The sequence below is a fragment of the Xiphophorus maculatus genome, chromosome 6 (genome assembly GCF_002775205.1).
Source record: "Xiphophorus maculatus strain JP 163 A chromosome 6, X_maculatus-5.0-male, whole genome shotgun sequence".
In the NCBI taxonomy this organism is placed as follows: Eukaryota; Metazoa; Chordata; class Actinopteri; order Cyprinodontiformes; family Poeciliidae; genus Xiphophorus; species Xiphophorus maculatus.
In genome coordinates this window covers 4459999-4476933 of record NC_036448.1, presented here as the reverse complement: position 1 = coordinate 4476933, position 16935 = coordinate 4459999, and the positions used below count along the sequence as shown (strand labels likewise).

General features: G+C 39.8%; 3 protein-coding genes across 4 annotated transcripts; 2 read left to right on the top strand and 1 right to left on the bottom strand.

The window, feature by feature from the left end:
* Nucleotides 1-77: 77 nt before the first annotated feature.
* On the top strand, nucleotides 78-10737 carry LOC111608779 (uncharacterized serine-rich protein C215.13-like). Its single transcript, XM_023334794.1, has 5 exons — nucleotides 78-444; nucleotides 2145-2426; nucleotides 6584-6799; nucleotides 6882-7048; nucleotides 7981-10737. The coding sequence occupies exons 1-5, from the start codon at nucleotides 240-242 to the stop codon at nucleotides 8023-8025; spliced, it is 915 nt and encodes a 304-aa protein (XP_023190562.1). The 5' UTR covers nucleotides 78-239; the 3' UTR covers nucleotides 8026-10737.
* Nucleotides 10394-12813, bottom strand: mgst3 (microsomal glutathione S-transferase 3). The gene is made up of 6 exons (XM_014473948.2): nucleotides 12667-12813; nucleotides 12251-12411; nucleotides 12087-12160; nucleotides 11896-11953; nucleotides 11698-11770; nucleotides 10394-10914 (listed from the first exon to the last, which is right to left on the bottom strand). The coding sequence occupies exons 2-6, from the start codon at nucleotides 12365-12367 to the stop codon at nucleotides 10772-10774; spliced, it is 465 nt and encodes a 154-aa protein (XP_014329434.1). The 5' UTR covers nucleotides 12368-12411; nucleotides 12667-12813; the 3' UTR covers nucleotides 10394-10771.
* Nucleotides 12814-12928: 115 nt separating this feature from the next.
* On the top strand, nucleotides 12929-16238 carry LOC102225569 (tctex1 domain-containing protein 1-like). Of its 2 annotated transcripts, none has more exons than XM_014473947.2 (5): nucleotides 12929-13685; nucleotides 14045-14189; nucleotides 14310-14389; nucleotides 15392-15516; nucleotides 15602-16238. In XM_014473947.2, the coding sequence occupies exons 2-5, from the start codon at nucleotides 14089-14091 to the stop codon at nucleotides 15803-15805; spliced, it is 510 nt and encodes a 169-aa protein (XP_014329433.1). In that variant the 5' UTR covers nucleotides 12929-13685; nucleotides 14045-14088; the 3' UTR covers nucleotides 15806-16238. The 2 variants fall into 2 exon arrangements, with proteins under 2 accessions (XP_014329433.1, XP_023190563.1); XM_023334795.1 differs by having other exon boundaries at nucleotides 14034-14189.
* Nucleotides 16239-16935: the final 697 nt, after the last annotated feature.

Below are 16935 nucleotides of genomic sequence, written 5' to 3'. Positions count from 1 at the left end.
CGGCACGAGCCACCGCAGTCGGATGCGGTGCAAGAATCTTCAAACGTAAAGTGATCGTGGACGGACGAGAGCGGAGTTTTCAGGAAGGGGCCACGATATGTATGGATGTTCTTTTTAAAACAAGAAAAGAAAAAAAAAAGTATTTTCTTATTTTCTTTTCCAACGCACCCACGCAGCCCCACCCACGCAGCGTGCTCCTCTTCTGCCCGACTCCCTCAGGATATTTTTAGCGCTTGGTGATGTGCCCCGTCAAATCACGTAACGGAAACAAACATCAGAGAGAGAGAGAGAGAGAGGGAAGGAGAGGACCGAGCTGCTGTGGAGAGGCGGTTGAACTGAGATCTGCAGAGAAAAGAAGGCAGAGGAAGCCCGATGAGATGAGATTTGAGATTCATTTGGTGTGCTTCTGGTTGCTGTTGGTTACCGGATCGCTGCAGACTGGAGGTAAGATGATGTTCTCATCCGTCAGTATAAAATTCAGACTATATGCTTGCGTGTCCGTTTTGTCTTAACTGACAAATAATCTTTCTTTGGTTTTTACCTTTTTCATACATTTTTCCCCACATAGAACCACAAATTCGGTGTGTTTTGTTGCGGTTTTATTCTGCGGAGCATCATAACGAAGTAGATTTTGGTGTAGAAAATTAAGAAGGAAGCGTACGCTCCAAACGTAAGCTGTGCGTTGGTATTCAGACTCCATCGGTTAGTTGCATTTAAAGCTGGGTTGATTTTTTGTCTTCTTCTTCTTTTGCCTGTTGCATCTTGAAAAGTTGCTCCATCTCATTCAGGTTGGACAGAAAGCATCTGAGAACATCAACTTTCAGGTACGGTCATAGGTTCTCAATTGGGTATAGGTCTGGGCTTTGATTAGACCAGGGCTGTCCAAACTTTTTCTTATGGACCAAAACCATAAACTCAAGGGTACTGCTGGCCCAATTTATTTATTTATTTATTTTTATCTAAAACACCAAAAGTTTCATCGAGAATTTTGTTCTTGCTCAACAATGAACTAAGCATGAAATACTTTAATTAAACAAAGCAGATAGTCCAATTTTTTTTTGTAGGAAAGGAATGTGTTAATCATTAAGATCAAAATCCTCCAAAAAGTTTTGGTGTGTTTTCTTTATTGAAAGCGAGGCAAAACACTTTACTAATTTATTTTGGGCTCGACCGAAGGAAACTCGAAACGATTTGATCTTTTCTCAGCAATAAAAACATTCTTTAGGTGACTCTTTATTTGAAAAGAACCACACATTCGGTGGTTCTTTTAATAGTTTTGTACTAACTGAATAAAAAAATATCCGCGTCAACCACTTGCGCTGGTGAGACAAACTTGTATCATTCAGAACATTTTCCACTTGTGAACGGTCCTTTTTTCCATTAATGAACTGCAAGCAGTCAAAAAGACTTCCCCTACATCCCTTCCTATCTTGATGAGCATCGCTTCTCTTATTTCACTGCCGAAACCTGAACCTAAAGATCAGCAAAGACGATTTTTGTGCAACAACGGAGGCATTTGCACACATGTATTCTTTGTTTTTCATAAGAAATAAAATAAAATAGCCATCCTCGTCAGTGTAATTTGTCAGGTTTTTTGTGTGTGTGTGTGACGTCACGCGAGATCACGCTCCCACAGCTCCGCGCTCATCAGCTACAATCAACTACAATTAGTTTTAGCTGTCATGTTGTCAACATATCGCGTCAAATCCTAAGTGCTTTCCCACTAATTGTCAACAGGATCACATATTGGACATGCCCGACTTGGACAACAAGGTCCAAGGGAAAAAGTTTTTATTAAAAAAAATATTAGCAAGGGATAGGGCTGTTATGCTAGCTTGACTTTGACAACCTCAACATGTAAGTATGCTGCAGATTTTGGTGTGTTTTGGTTAAGTTTAACAGAAAAGAAGAAGAAGGTGACCCACACACCAACCTTCTGATATATCATCAGTATAGCAGATGACGTGTCATCATCCGCTAATTAGCTCATTTAAATTAATGTAAAAAGAATTAATTAGCAAATCAACAACCGCGTTGTTCAGACGATCACTTATTAATAATTGCAAAACAAATAAACAGCCTGAAAACATAGTATTTTTGTGGACTGAATGAATAATTCCAATAATTGCGTTGCTATTTTACAGGTCAGAGCCATGCTTTGCCTACTTCCTTTACCTCAACCCCATTTCCTGCTCCTGCTGAGACCCCCGTGAACGAGTTTCCTCGGCAGACACAATACCCTGCAGGCAGGAATGAAACTTCAGGTGATCTCCCAGCCTCTGCCGCCGCCGCCGCCGCCGCCCCGACGGAAAGCACAGTCCAATCAGAGACATCAGCAGATGCAGGACACCCGCACGTCTCAAGTTCCACTAAAGCCACATCTCAGTTCACAAATGCGCCCACTGTCACAACTCCATCTCTCTCAGGTAGCCATCTTTACTTGCTTCTCTCGCTGTAGTGCCTCACAAAATATCCACGCCCCTTAAGTGGCAAACGTTAGAGCATGTAATTGTGTATTTATGCAATTGACCAACACAAAACCGGGGCAGAATTTGGAAATGTTAGGAAAATAAATACTGGTTCCTATATATTTCCTATATGTATATATTTCACAATATATTATTACTTGTATATTTATTCAAGATTTTTTTTAAATGTATTTTCAAAAAAAAATTCGGTGTGCAGTGACAATAAAGTAAGTTCAACTCGTAACTTTACAGAAATCCTCCACTCAGTTGGGGGAAATGTGTTGCCAAGGCAACTGTTGGTCATTCGCTCCCTAAATGTGTCAGTGAGTGAAAAGATTAGGCAAGAAGAAAACCTTATTGAGAAAAAATAAGTCAAAGGAAATTCTGACAACCAATGAGAGCCAGGAGGCGGGCCTTAACACTGTCAATCATCCTTATGTACGGTACTTGCTGCTAAATGTACTATTGGTGGAGAAATTACTCACCGTTCCAGGAAAACTTTTTTATCCGCCATCATTGTGGCCATGCTAACCAGCCTTAGCATTGATGTCAGATGGGGGGAAGAACAGCACATTCACAAGAGTGATTGACAGTGTTAAGACCCTCCTCCTGGCTCTCATTGGTTGTTTTTAATAAGCATTGGAAGAAGGCAGAGAAGCGTGATTTCTTTTTCTTTTTTCCACAAATTATCTGTCTCATACCAAACTGTCACAACTTAGAGGCAGTTTTAACAAAAGTGTAAAAAAATTTTTTTTCTAAAGTCCATTTATTAGGTTGTCCTATTAAACAAATGTAAATAAAGTAAGCTAATTTGATTACATTCGACAAATTAACCCATTTTTTGTCTTAAGTAGGAGCTCCATTCTCTTTTTTTAGTGTAACTATGGTGTTAAACTAAAACTACACATTTCACTGAACTCCCCATTCCTACGGAGAACAGGATGGTCTTCATGCTAATGGGAGCTTTGGGAACATGAGGGAATACAAGCAATACTAAACATTTATCACCTACTAACCCCTACATATCCAAAGCTGCCAGAGACACACCCTAAAACACTAATTGCTGGAAGCAAAGCAAAATGTGACTTGACAGTATTCTGAACAGCACCTGGCTACAAATGCAAATCTGAAAATCCAGTTTTCTTCCACTTTACCATTGTAAAGTGTTCCCTGCTCGGTGTCGGTTTATCGTCTAAAATCCGAACAAACTGCAGTCTGTGGTTGGGATGCGACAAAATGCTCACTACCACCCCAATGCCTTTTTATTTTCTTTGCAAGGTTTTATAAACTGTGGCTCATTATTTTCATCTGCACTAATGTGACAGCTTTGTTTATTTCTGGCCTTCTGGGTCTGCAACTTCTCCATTTCAGTGTGTTTTCTTTGTCCAAACGAAAGCCTTAAAATATAGCAGCCCTCACAATAAAACGCTGCCTGTTTGCAAACGCAGGCCAATTTCCCAGACTCGGTTTCCCTGCCAGCAGCGATACGGGAAAACAGTCCTGCCCTGACCTCCACTAGTGTTGTAGAGTTATTGAAGAGGTTCCCTTTTTCCAAATCGGGTAAATATAAATATAAGCCACTCAGCCGATGCTGGGTGACTATTTTAGGAGAAATAACCAAAAGCGAGAGTAAATCCAACCTCACTCATTTTTTAGTATGTTTTTTTTTTCTTCCTTTTTCTTTACTGGTTATGCAACATCAAGCCAAACCTGAACAACAACCTCTTTAAAAAATCTGTTAATAGATAAATAAGTCTTTCTAATTAACTTCAATTACTGTTAGAAGAAAAAAGAAAGTACACCCTTTTTGAATTCTAGCATCTTACGTAGATGAGACCTGGCCTTAACCAGATCCGAAATGATTTAGTACTTGTCACATTGTGTAGAGATTTGGGGAAACCGCAATGAAACCAACCTCTGACCTTTTTATACTCTGCAAGAAAAAACAACCCAAAAAACAATAAATCGTGATGAGTCGATTAATTGAACAGTCGTCAACTAACTGAATAATCGATTAATCGTTAACTGGAGTATACAGGCTCAAAAAAGGAATATTTGCTGAAAGACCAGCACACTCCGAGCAGTAAAGAAAAAAAGAAAACAAGTAGTTTTAGCATTTAAGAAAAAAAAACAAACTTTGGTCTGTAAATATGTTCAATCCAAATTTCGTCATGTGGCATAATTTTAGCTTTGCTAAAAAACATTCTAGTAGGCACCTTTTTCTGTTCATTTATTAATCAGTTAATCCAATAAACACCAGCAGGTTCACGTCTCAAATAAGTAAAATAAGCTTTGTCGTATAGGTGGGAATTTATTGCATCGTTTATCATTTATCGTGATAAATTTCTCATGACAAGAATCTTGATTTATCGTTGTCACAATAAATTCCAATCAATGATGTTTAACCCCCCCCCTCCAAAACTGTACATGTTGTTAATTTGACTATTTTCTCCACTTTTTTGTTAATGAGTGCATCAATAAATATCAGTGAATTTGAAAACATGATTAAATGCAGTTAGTGTGTGATACAAACCACGCTTCTTTATATGACTGGTAAGGAAACTATGATCCACACAGGGAACCATTGGCTTCTATTTTCCATAGGAAATGAAATCATTTTTGAAAACGGCTTATTGTATTTGCTCAGGTTAACTTTGTTTGGTAATAAAATGTGTTTGATGCTCTGAAGCAGTGAAGTGTGACCAGAAACAGCAAACACAGAGGATATTGGCAAAGGAGTACATTTCCACAGCACTGTACATCCTGTTTCGTCAATCATATGCGGTACAAACCATCACTACTTTCCCCAAATCCTCACCTGTTGTTAAAAACCGAGACTCCGACGTTGAAAGCCTGAAATATGTGTAACACGTACCTCAAAATAATCTGCCTTCTGTGTTAGTTTCTGTTTTGCTCTCAGTGCATTGACATTCCAGTGGCTAATCTGTAAACACCATTTGTTGATTAAATGTGTAACGTTTAATAGAAAGATTACAGAGTTCAAGGAATTTGGAACAACTGTTTTGGGTTTTTTTCTCAATCAGTTTAACAAGAGAGGGAGATGGGAGAATCTACTAATAATAAATCGTGTTATTTAGTTATCCTTAATTTATAGTGATTATTTGTTGTAGCATGTTGGTTTTTTTCTCCTTTTCTTTCCTACTTCTACCCACAATAACTGTGTGACCCTAGATTATTTATTTTTTACTCCCTTTTTTCTTCTGTGTTCTTGTTATTTGTTCACATGTCTAATTGGTTATTCTGTAGATCTACACCTCTACATATTTCTGCAAACTCACAAACAATTTTACAAAATATGTAAAGAAACATCAACATTTACAATGTTTTTTCTTCACTCTTCAATAATTATTGCGTTCATTTAGCATAAAAGCTGCATCATGCGGTCTGCCATGAGATCTACATTTTATTTCCAGATAATACAATTTTTCAGCACAATCCCCTCTTTTAATTATAATAAAATGTGTAACACTTCTTATAATATTAATCAACAAGTTTAATTTATTCCTACAGTTCCCATGGTATTTTTCTTGTTAGAAACGTTTCCATTTCTTGCTTGATGAATTTGACTGGCAGACGATCAAAAAGATTTGCATCAAAAAGAACAGTTAAATCAATTATTTTAACTTATATTTTATTTTTTTAAAAACATAACTGAATAACAGATCAAAGTACAAAATGTATGGGGTTCCATTTTATTTTTAGTTTTGCTTTTATGTTTTTTCCCCCTCATCTTCCTACAGCGCCCCCTGTCGGCCACCACTTTCAAAAGCACCGTGTTAGTCTGTAGTGTTTGTTTTGCACACTCTAATTGGTGAATTAAAACAAATAAAATATTTAAAAGAATGTAAAAACTAGAAAGTTATTTGCACAGAATGAGCTGCACCCCCATCACCATTATTGTTAATATGTTGGTGTGATGACTGCAAAGCCAAACAGGTTCTATGTTTTTTAAAGATAATTCTTGGTATTATTATGCATAGATAGTTTTTGCTATGCATTATGGACAGCAGCTTCGTTGTGGGGGGGGAGCGATCGGGTTTCAGGAGCAGGGTGACCTCTGCTCTCCGTCCTGTTTTGAACCGAAACACTTTCAGCCGCCGCAGACGGCCTTTCATCGGCACCGACCGCTGCGAGCTCCACCCCTCAGCAGGCCACCTCCCCTAGGTACTCCCCGACCGGCGAGGCCCACTCCACCTTTTCATCTGGAGCCACGACCCCCGCCTCTACCGCACACACACCAGCTCCTGGTTGGGTCCCTGTGGGGCCCACACACCGGGAGTTTCCGTCGGAGCTGAACATCGGCGATGACGGTCAGGAGACGTAGCGAGCGTGACTTCCTTTTAAAGTTTGAATTTATGATGTCGTTTTAATGATTTGTTCTCCATCGTGTAGACTCGAAGGGGTCCCACCGCCACTCCAGCTCTCCTCTGGACCCCCTGCTGGCCGGTCTGCTGGCAGTGTTCATCGTTACCACAGCTGTGGTCTTCACTGTCCTCTTCGTCAAGTTCCGCCAGCGGGTGAACCACCCTGAGTTCCACCGGCTGCAGGACCTTCCCATGGTAAGAGGCCACTCCATCAACACACTCTACTCTAGTCTTTGTTGTTCTCCATCAGTTTTTACAGTATTGTTATTCGTTGCCTAGCATGTTTCAATTCACAGGAAGTGATCTATCTGCCAGTTATCTTCCTGTTGTGACCGGACTGGTGGCATTAGGTTCAGAGAAAATGGCTCCTAGTGCTCTATTGTCATAAAGTCACACTGACAGAATTACTGGGCAGGAAATGTGGTAATAACTCTCAAAATCTCCTGGCTAAAGAGGCAGTATTATGTGTGTTTCCATGCACATTGTGCCATTTTATTGCATAATCAAGTCAGGTGTTATATAAAAAAATGCTGCATGCATTAAATATGACTAAAAAGAAATTTGTCTTTGTAATTTAACGCCTTGAAACTGGGCCTCTGTTTCTTTAAGAAACTCCTGCTCAGGAAGTGATCACAACATGGCTCCTCTACTAAGCCTTTACCAATGTTTTTACCAGCGTTTCACTGAGCAGTAGGTCCTGTAATGAGCTCAGCGCATGCGCAGTTCCACCAGGTGTTTGCTAATTGATGCTGGCTAGTTTGAAGGAGCTGAGTGGGTTAAAGATCGGAAGCCTGCAAACAAGGAAGCTTCTGGGCATCAAAGGCGTCGCTAGAGCCACCCAGGCGTTTTGCACAAGTGAATGGTTGCTATGGAGATTAAAGGATTTCTCAGACATGCATGAAATAATCAACATAGCACTCCAGGTGTGTTTTTTGATGAGAGAATTAAATTGCATGACGCGAAGCTCAAAAACATTGATTTTAGGTAATACTGCCCCTTTATGAAAGGAAACAAAAATGATCTGCTTCCATTTTTGCTAAACAAACAAGCAAGTCTCCTTCTCTACGGGCGTCGCTGTTGCTTCTCCTCTAAGGTCATCATGTTACAGTTTGTAATTCTCTCTGTAGGACGATTTGATGGAGGACACGCCCCTCTCACCGTACGCCCACTGACGGATTCTCCTCTCGACTCCGTCACTCGCGCCATGGAGAGAACATGTGCCGAAAAAGAAGCAGCTTTTTGGATACGTGGAGAAGCATACGTCTTCAAGATTAGTCCAAATTACTGACTTCTCTGTTTAAGGCTCGCTGTTGAAACGATTATTTAGTTATTTTGTCGTTGTTTGAATCATCAAAGGTTGTAGAGTCACCTAATCTTTCTTCCACATTCCCGTCCAAGTCCCGGAGACTTTTCACTCTCACACAAAAAGTGCAAATTCAAGGCACTTTTGCACAAATAGCAGCACTTTCAACGTGACACGTATTACACTGCCCTCTAGTGGACATATGAGATAACGTAGGTCGAAAAATCCATCCAGGACAAATAAAAAACCTCAGTCTGATTGTCAGTCTGAATGAGGATTTGGGGTTCGGACTGAGAAACATCACTGGAGATGATTTAGGTGACCAAATATGAGTGAAGTGCACTTTCAATCCAAACTGCTGCCTTAGAGCTGCGTGAGGTAATACAGAAAGTTCACATGTAAATTATATTTTTACTCTACAGTATTTGAAAAACCAGATGCACCAGTAACTTTTTTTTTTTTTAAACCAAGAAAAACCTTCCAGTGGTTGAAATCAGGAATACGTGGCGGTGTTTGGTAAACGTTGTGAAACTTCAGTATCGTTTCATGTTGGAATAAGAATCCCGAAGTTGGTGATTGCTCCTTAAATTGAATGTTAAATGTGCCATTACTTCCCAACCTGGGAAGTAAAAGTGCTACAGTGAACACACATAAGAAGTTCAAGTGAAACTGAAAGCTGTTGTGTGCGTCTGAGCGCCGGGTGTCTTGCAAAAGCATTCCTAGCCGTTGAGCTTTTCCACGTTTCGTCGTGCTGCAACCACAAACGTCAGCATATTTCAATGGGCTGTTATATCAAAGAGAAACACAGATCAGTGCAGAATAGAAAAAAAAATTAAGTAAAGAAAGTCCAATCCAGTTGCCTCCAGTCAACTCATGAGTAATGTATTATCAAACAATATCTAAAGCTTTGGAAACCTCACAAAATACTGTTTGATAGTTCATCTGAAAATTAAAATAGCAGAAGCAGTCAGTGTTACAACAAATCCAAAGAGGCCTCTGACTGAAGACTGTTGGTATATGACCAACAGCTCAAGTTCCAGGTGGTAGGGACAATTTCCATAATAACGTACTGGATGACAATAGTTGTTTTTAGCACTGCTAATGCCAATCCGCCTCATTTGCTTTTGCCTCTCCTCTTTAAATCTTTTGAAATTTGCTGGTCAGATGCTGTTTAAGTAAGATTGCACCCCTTGGTTTTTTTTTACCCCTCCAGGGGGTCTTTTGTGGGCTCTAGTGTCCCTTATATGACAGTGGGCTGACAGGAAACGGGGAAGGAGAGGGGGGAAGACATGCGGCAAATGTCGTCGGGTCCGGGAGTCGAACCCGCGACGGCCTCGTCAAGGACTCGAGGCCTCCAAATACGGATCGCGCTAACCACTACGTCACCACGGCACGCCCTGCACCCCTTGTTTTACGAACAACTTCCATTTCTATGCAAGAAAAGCAGGTATAGAATCCAAGACTGGTAGCCTGGAGTAGGACGCGATATTAGAATATTTTTGCAATGGTAGTTAATATTGCGACATCAGTTGCGATATATCCCTTCTCCTCCTAATCTGTGCTTCATGCGCTTTTAAAACGTGTTAGGCAACAATTATTGTATGCCAAACCATCTTTTGCGATATGAATACTGTGCACACTATAATATTTTTGCGATATATTGTGCATCCCTAGCTTGAAGTACAGGAAAAGGTAATCCTGCAAAATATCGACTTATGTAGGCTGAATAAAGGCACGCCACACCTTTCAGATTTTTATCTCGCTTGTAGTTGCAAGCTGACAGAACGTGGAGAAAGTTCAAGAGCTTTGAATTGTGCAAGATTCTCCGCTCTGCCAGAGTTTTGCTTTATTCTCTCTAAGGATTTTACGTGTTTAAAATGTAACAATTTAAATGACATGAAAGATCACTTGTTTAGTAATAAAAAAATAAAAAAAAACATAAAACCAACAGTAAGTCTTCCTTTGATATTGCGGATGGGGGAACATTACACTGCTTTGTTTTTAACCTGCTTGTCAGGTATTAACCGTGATTTATGATAATTAAGTAAATAAGTTATTGCTCCTGTCTGAACCGGCACGGCGGACTTTAAACAATAACTGTTAAAAAAACAAAAAACACACTCCCTTTACACACACACACCTAAGTAAACACACCCTCACATTCTTTCATTCAGCCCCACACCTTCTATAATAAACATAATAAGGCTGCGTTATCTGTAGATAAAGAGTGTAAAAAGTAGAAGTGTAGAGATTTTTAATATACAAAAGTCAAAATTAACTTCTGGCTTCAGGCAATCATGACAGTAAGAACATGTATATCATGCAGGCTTAATGCAGACAGATGGAAGTCGTGTTGAGACCGACTGATCATCTTCAGTGCAAAAATTACACAACAAACGCCACAATTCTCCACGAGTGTCCGGCTATTACCTTACGCAGGTGAACTCAATTCAAATGGGAGTGGCTGGATCTAGAAAAGACCAGTCCGGTTACTTTCCAGCTTCAAAACAACCAGTTAAGCAGGTCAGAGTTGAGCGGATAAGCTACGAGATATACTACGCGCAGTCGCCATAAAAAAAAATATTCGGGCGGCCGACATCAGCAAATCTAAATCGTTAGTGGTAGGGTGCACCGCCTAACAGCCGCGGGTGCGCCGGTCCCTTCCAGCCCAGCAGGTGGCCCCCGTAGCTCAGAGTGGTCAGCAGCAGCCCCAACAAGGCAACGTTTCCAAACGCACCCCTCATCCTCTTCTTGGGATCTGGCATGAAAGGACAGCAACGACAATTTTTAGCACACAGGATATTATGTAAATAAAAATGTAAAAATAGAGTGGCAGGACGGCTGCCCAGCTTCTATCAGGTTACGCGGTAAAATTAACAGTATTAGTTTGATTTATTTTTCTTGTCATAAAGGGGGGAAAAAAAAAAATGTGGGTGTTCATTTTAACATTCTCACCTTGTTATTCCTACATTTAGAAATGTCAGAGTTCCACATTAAATATTTCATTCAACAGCTGACCTAAATATCTAGTTAGGAAGCTAAATATTTAGTTCCCAAATACATTTATTTTAGCTAAATATTTATTGTTCAAGCTAAATGTTTAGCTCAGGCCTACATTTATGGCATATTTAGGTTGCTAAGTTGGCAACTAAAATGTTTTGCTAACTAGCTAAATAACTAGCTTAATATTTAGCTAGTGAGCTAAATATTTAAACTAAATACTTAGTTAGCAAAAATAAATATTTAACTTTGAGCTAAATATTTAGTCTTCTAACTAAGCATTTCATTTGTAATACATTTTCTAATATTTTATGAACTATATGTTTGGCTTGTGAATGAAATATTTACTTTAGAACATTTATAAATGTAGAAAAAACGGGGTGAAAACATAACTTTGAAAAATGTACACCCGTGGTTCTTTCTTTCTTCTCTCTCTGTGACAGGCTAAATAAACCAAATTATTTCTGTTAATAGTTTTTTGGGTTTTTTTTTTTTTTTACTGTGTAACTTTCCAAACAGAGGCACATTAGCCTCGTCTCACCTCCAGTGGAGTATCCATGTGCGTACACCTCTCTGCTAACGATCCACACGGCCCCCAGCCCACTCACTAGACGCTGTGAAACACACACAAAGGAAACAAATCAGCGTTGGCTTTAGCTGCTGGGATGCGATCGCATCACCCATATTTGGATGGGACTACAGCGGCATGCGAGTGCAAAAACAAAACAAAAAAGCTCACGGGGCAATGCAAACCACCAACTGCCAGGCAGAAGAGAAAGGGGGGGTAAATCTCCAGCCTGTTGAAAGGTGATAAGAGATTGTTAACCTTCATCTGCTCTTCCTCCCCCCCCCCCTTATCAGTAGGTAAAACCAGAAGGTGTGTGCAGGCTTCTCTGGTTTCTACCTCTACGTTTTGCAGCTGATACCTACGTGTTCTGGTGTGCACGCTGGATGCAGTTGAAGATGTGTCCATGTTCCGGATCATCACTGTACATTTTTGGGTACTGTAAGGGGGGGGGAGAAAAAAAAGCAAATTACTCTCCCCCCTCGTTCCCCCTACACAGCTCAAAAAGTGACCTCACCCTCCGGCTCACCCGCACGTTGTACTTCTTCCTGGCTTTTCCCACGTTAACGGCCAGGTGTCCAATCATGATCATGCTGGCAACACCAGTCAGCACAACGTAGCCGTACTCCTTAGAAAACGCACCCATTCTTTCAGAGCTGGCGGAGGTAACACTTAGAGAAGTGTTAAAAACTAAAGTAAACACAAAGAACAACCAGAGATTTAGGCTCGTTGTTTCACATCGAAGATATGCAAACGGATTTGTGATGAAACAAACTCGTCCGGCCGCGTGAAAATAAAAAGGGAAAGTGAGCCGAAGGAATGGAAGCAAACAGCACAGGCTGAGCAAGGACGAATGAACGAGCGGAAGGTCGAACAAGAAACGCAGCGCAAACATGGCCAGCAAAACGGACAGGAAACACAAGTTCTATTTTAGGAGCTTCTTACCCGAAAACTGGGAGAGAGGTTGAGTCCGACCCTGACGGTAGAGACGCTGCAGTGTCAGAGCGAGCGAGCGCTGCGAAGCTTTCTCCTACAGCTGCTTCGGTTTCCGCGTACCTGCGTGATTACGTAAGGAGAGCGCACGCTTGGGGGGGGCGCGGTGTTGGAGAAAGAAAATATTTAAGAGAAATAATAACGGCTATCAAACGGCTGACGTTTGATACACGTCAGCCTGGGAGGCGGGCGAAATAGGTGGAGTTCTTTTGACGGCCTCATGTTATGACACCAGAGGGCGCTGTGAATGCACTGGATTGAAACGACGCTCTCACATGTTGGGATAGTTCTTCAAAAGTGGCTGGGCATTTTAGACTTTTTTTCTCCCTTTTCTTTTTTTTTTTTTTTTTTTAAGTACTCAGCTAAATGTAACAAGTAAACCACCCACTTCTAACTGTCATTTACCCGAAGCAACATGTGGAATTAACTGGTGTTGCAGAATTATACATTTGTTATTTTGTTTTAAATGCTGTCTCCGTGTTTCAAGTTAAAATATCCCTGTAATAACGCAAAAGTTTAATGTGCTCTGAAAAGAGTAAATATCTGTTACGCTTTTATTTATTTATTTTTACTGTGCATTACTGAGGGAATCCATGAATATGAATGGTCTGAATCCCAGACCTCTGCATACATAAAGTGTCGGTGTTACAGGAACATCTGACAAAAATTAACCTTGACTTTAATTGAATTTAATTTGACCTATATTGAGTCACACTCAGGATATGCAGTTTTTTACTCAGACTACTTAAATCGGAAATAATGCCCATATATATGGCAACAGAATTTATGTTAAAACGGCTTGCCATACCCATAAAATCCAGGCAAAAGGGCACTGTGACGTTTTCACCTCACAGCCGTTGGTTGCACCCAACGAGTCACGAGCCCGCCCACCGAGGAGTCACGGTTGCTATGGTTACCGCGGACTCTGTTGCTTCATCTGGTTAAACCTGGAACAAGACGTCGAGAAATCGGTATAAACATTTTTTAAATTAGCTAGTATAGTAACATGTATTATAATTATAAAATTTCAAAAGTATTTAAATAACCTTCAACATTTCACTAAACTTTGAATAAGCAAACAGTTTTTTTTAAAAAAAAACGAACAACCCGAGCTTACGCTGTTAGTGGAGCTCAAAATTGTTTTTCACTTTTTTTTTTTTTTTGTTTCAAGTAAAGTTTAGTTTTGTCGAGACTTTATAAGAACGTCTCGTTTTTTAAAACACTTTAAGAGTTCATTATATACCTGTTATTTTCAAAATGTATACATGGAGCCATATTTAATGCAATGCAGAAACTGGCTTACGCTAGCTTACTCATAGCAACATTTCAGGTTATCTTGAATTGCAAGGGAAGCTAAGGGAAGGAAACGCAGCGATGTCTGAACAACCTAAGGAAAAACCACCAAAAGCAGAGAAGAAAGTAAAACTTCCCGCGGAGGGACCCAGAGCCAAAGAAAAAGCTGGCCGAATTAAGGAGTAAGTATCCTCCATGTCTGTTCTGCCTGATGAAATTGAAGTCTTATCCGGTCAGTAACTTATAATGTGTCTATTCTCCGTTTTTACTCGCAACTTCTTTGACTGACCCATCATGTTCAGCCCTGCCAGTACGCATGTGGACGAGCATGTGACCCATGAAGATCCCACAGCTTCCCTGATTCCGAATACTTACCAACTGAGTAAGCAAACATTCAGACTTAACGAGAACAGCAACACCATCACCAGCAGCTAATCTGAATCCAGTGCACCAAGTCTGATAATCATAGATGCTCAGCTTTTGACATGACAGCTGGACTACCGATGGCTATAATGGGAAGAATTTGTAAACATTTGAGTCCATTGAGAGACTTAACCACAATCATTGGAAGTTAAACCAGAGACAGTGTGTAGGCAAACAGTTAGAATTCAACCAATAACATTTGTGAAGCCATTTGTATATTTCTTGTCCACATTTGAACGTATATTTTTTAAGAGAAATAATATAAGTTCACAAGAACCATTGATTTCCTCTATTAGCAAAAAAAAAAAAAAAGAAGAAGAAATCTGGTTCGTAATGAAGGCATAAAAGGTTAATGAAATAGTAATATACCTTTTAAATCGATCCTAACAGGGTGGCAAGTAAATATTTTGTCCGCAAGTTGAAATGTTCTTCCATGGCTTAGTTCGGCATTAGCGGTATGTCAAAACTAAAACGGCATACAAACTAAAACTCTTACCAAAACAGGTTCTTTGACAAATGTATGTCTTAGTAAAAGTCATATTGTATATTTAATAACACAACCTTAGTAAACATGTCACCCTTATTATTCTCTACTGGATGAAGCAGAATAATATTTGAATTAACGTCTTCCATCCAATTCTAATCTGTGGGTTTAGGCAGCATTTTACGGAAGCGTTAACCTAGCAACCTGCGTATGTTGAGAAATATTTCCATTCTAATGAGTTTTACATTGTTAGAAAAATGTATCTTAGGGAGATACTGCTGCTTTCCTAGCTTAAATACTTTTGTAGCATTTGTCACCAAAAACACGTTAAAATTTTTAGAATGTAATAGTTTTGAACATTATGTTTTGTATATGTGTTATTTTCTCACCTATAAATTCCCTGGTATCCATAGCATGTTTAGAACATTTAATGAATGCTTAAACAACTGGTCTATTTTTTTGTTTTTTGGTCTACAGGCCCTAATAAACCATTCCCTATCACTACTATCTCACACATACTGAAGGAAGAAATCACCCATCGCCTCCGAGATGTGCGATATGATCCAGTTCGCTCTCGAGAAATGACCCTAACTCTCTGTGAAGTAGGTGAAAACGCAGCTGACTTTTTTTTTGATCCCATCAGAACATCTGCCGAAATCAGAGCGCTTCTTTCTGACCTTGTTGAAGGTGATAAGGACCCGCATGAAGGAGTTTATGATCTCCAGGTATAAAACCGTCATCCTGGTCCACATCGGCCAGCTCAACGGCCAGGGGCTGCAGATCAGCAGCCGCTGTCTGTGGGATCCAAACTTCGACACCTTTGTGTCCCACTCCTTCAAGAACACCTCTCTGTTCTGCAGCGCCACCGTGTATGGGATCTACTTTGAGTAAAACCGTCAGGTCAAGTTTTAGTTCGTCTCTCTTTGTCAAATGCTTTATTATTAAGCAAACACTTTGAAGTGGAAATTCTTGAGTAAGTGACTGTCTGTATGCAGTAGTTTGTGTTATCAGAAGTCACTTACCATGTTTTTCTCCTTTTTACAATGCTCAAGCCGTTGCAGAATCTCAAAGTATTCCGCCAAGGACGTTTTCCTTGTAGGATAAAAGCTACAAAATGTAAGGACTGGTTAGAGCCGGACCAAACGGGCTGATGTTGCAACTTCTGTACAGAACGGTGTTCTTACATGGAATGTTCTCCCAGATAGCAGAAGTTTATATAAAACAGATGCCTATCTGTGAGGTGTTGCTCTGACTTTTCTGATTTTGTTGCGTTCAGAGCCTTTGAACGCTTGACCGCCTTCAAATAAAAGACTTGAAAGACAAAGTTGCAACTTTCTCAATTCTTGAGTAGTTTCTCTACCTGCTTGGTTATAAATTTCCATCACACCGTAAAGATGACCGATACAAGCACATTTTCGTAGAGAGAAGAAAGCTGAGCTTTTGCTGCCGAAGAGTTAGCTGATGGTCACCAAATGGACGGCTCGAGATATCTGCTTGGCAAGGTGGCTGCTTCCTGTACAACTATTAAAGCAAACAATATAAATCTTTTATATACACGACATACCTGACGAGAACTACAAACAGAATGCAACCATGTTATGGGCTGCTTGCTACAAGTCCTACACAAAACTAAAGTATATAGCAAAAATGAAGTTCATTCCTGCTACTTTACAATCGTTAGTTCACTTAAGCATGCACATTAAAGAATGGATTTATATATTACAATGTTTTTGTGTTTGCTAAATTCCAGAAAATTTGGCAAGACATTTTTTTCAAAAATTTTAAGAAACATCTAAAACAATATGTATTTGTATGCGTGTCTCCCCTAAACACTGATACCCTGAAAGCAAATCTATACTACTTAGGAAAGTTAGGCACTACTGCATTTGCCTTTATTCTTTTTTATGAAAACCTCTCTTATATTCAAATGTTATATTGTAAAATACTAAGGGTAAAACTTTGACAGCAACTTTAAGAAAAAGCAAATTTCAGAGTGCAAAAACACAAAACGTCGGTTCTTT

Bases quoted from the DNA above. Each gene is read 5' to 3' on its own strand.
- mgst3 (XM_014473948.2), bottom strand. From the start codon at position 12,367: ATGGGTGCGTTTTCTAAGGAGTACGGCTACGTTGTGCTGACTGGTGTT. The intron at 12,161-12,250 runs GTGAGCCGGAGG...CCCCCCTTACAG, and splicing joins GGAAGAAGTACAACGTGCGG to TACCCAAAAATGTACAGTGA. The intron at 11,771-11,895 runs GTGAGCTTTTTT...TGTGTTTCACAG, and splicing joins TTGGTGGTTTGCATTGCCCC to CGTCTAGTGAGTGGGCTGGG.
- LOC102225569 (XM_014473947.2), top strand. From the start codon at position 14,089: ATGTCTGAACAACCTAAGGAAAAACCACCAAAAGCAGAGAAGAAAGTA. The intron at 14,190-14,309 runs GTAAGTATCCTC...CATCATGTTCAG, and splicing joins AAAGCTGGCCGAATTAAGGA to CCCTGCCAGTACGCATGTGG. The intron at 14,390-15,391 runs GTAAGCAAACAT...TTTGGTCTACAG, and splicing joins TCCGAATACTTACCAACTGA to GCCCTAATAAACCATTCCCT.
- LOC111608779 (XM_023334794.1), top strand. From the start codon at position 240: ATGTGCCCCGTCAAATCACGTAACGGAAACAAACATCAGAGAGAGAGA. The intron at 6,800-6,881 runs GTCAGGAGACGT...TCCATCGTGTAG, and splicing joins GCTGAACATCGGCGATGACG to ACTCGAAGGGGTCCCACCGC. The intron at 7,049-7,980 runs GTAAGAGGCCAC...TTCTCTCTGTAG, and splicing joins GGCTGCAGGACCTTCCCATG to GACGATTTGATGGAGGACAC.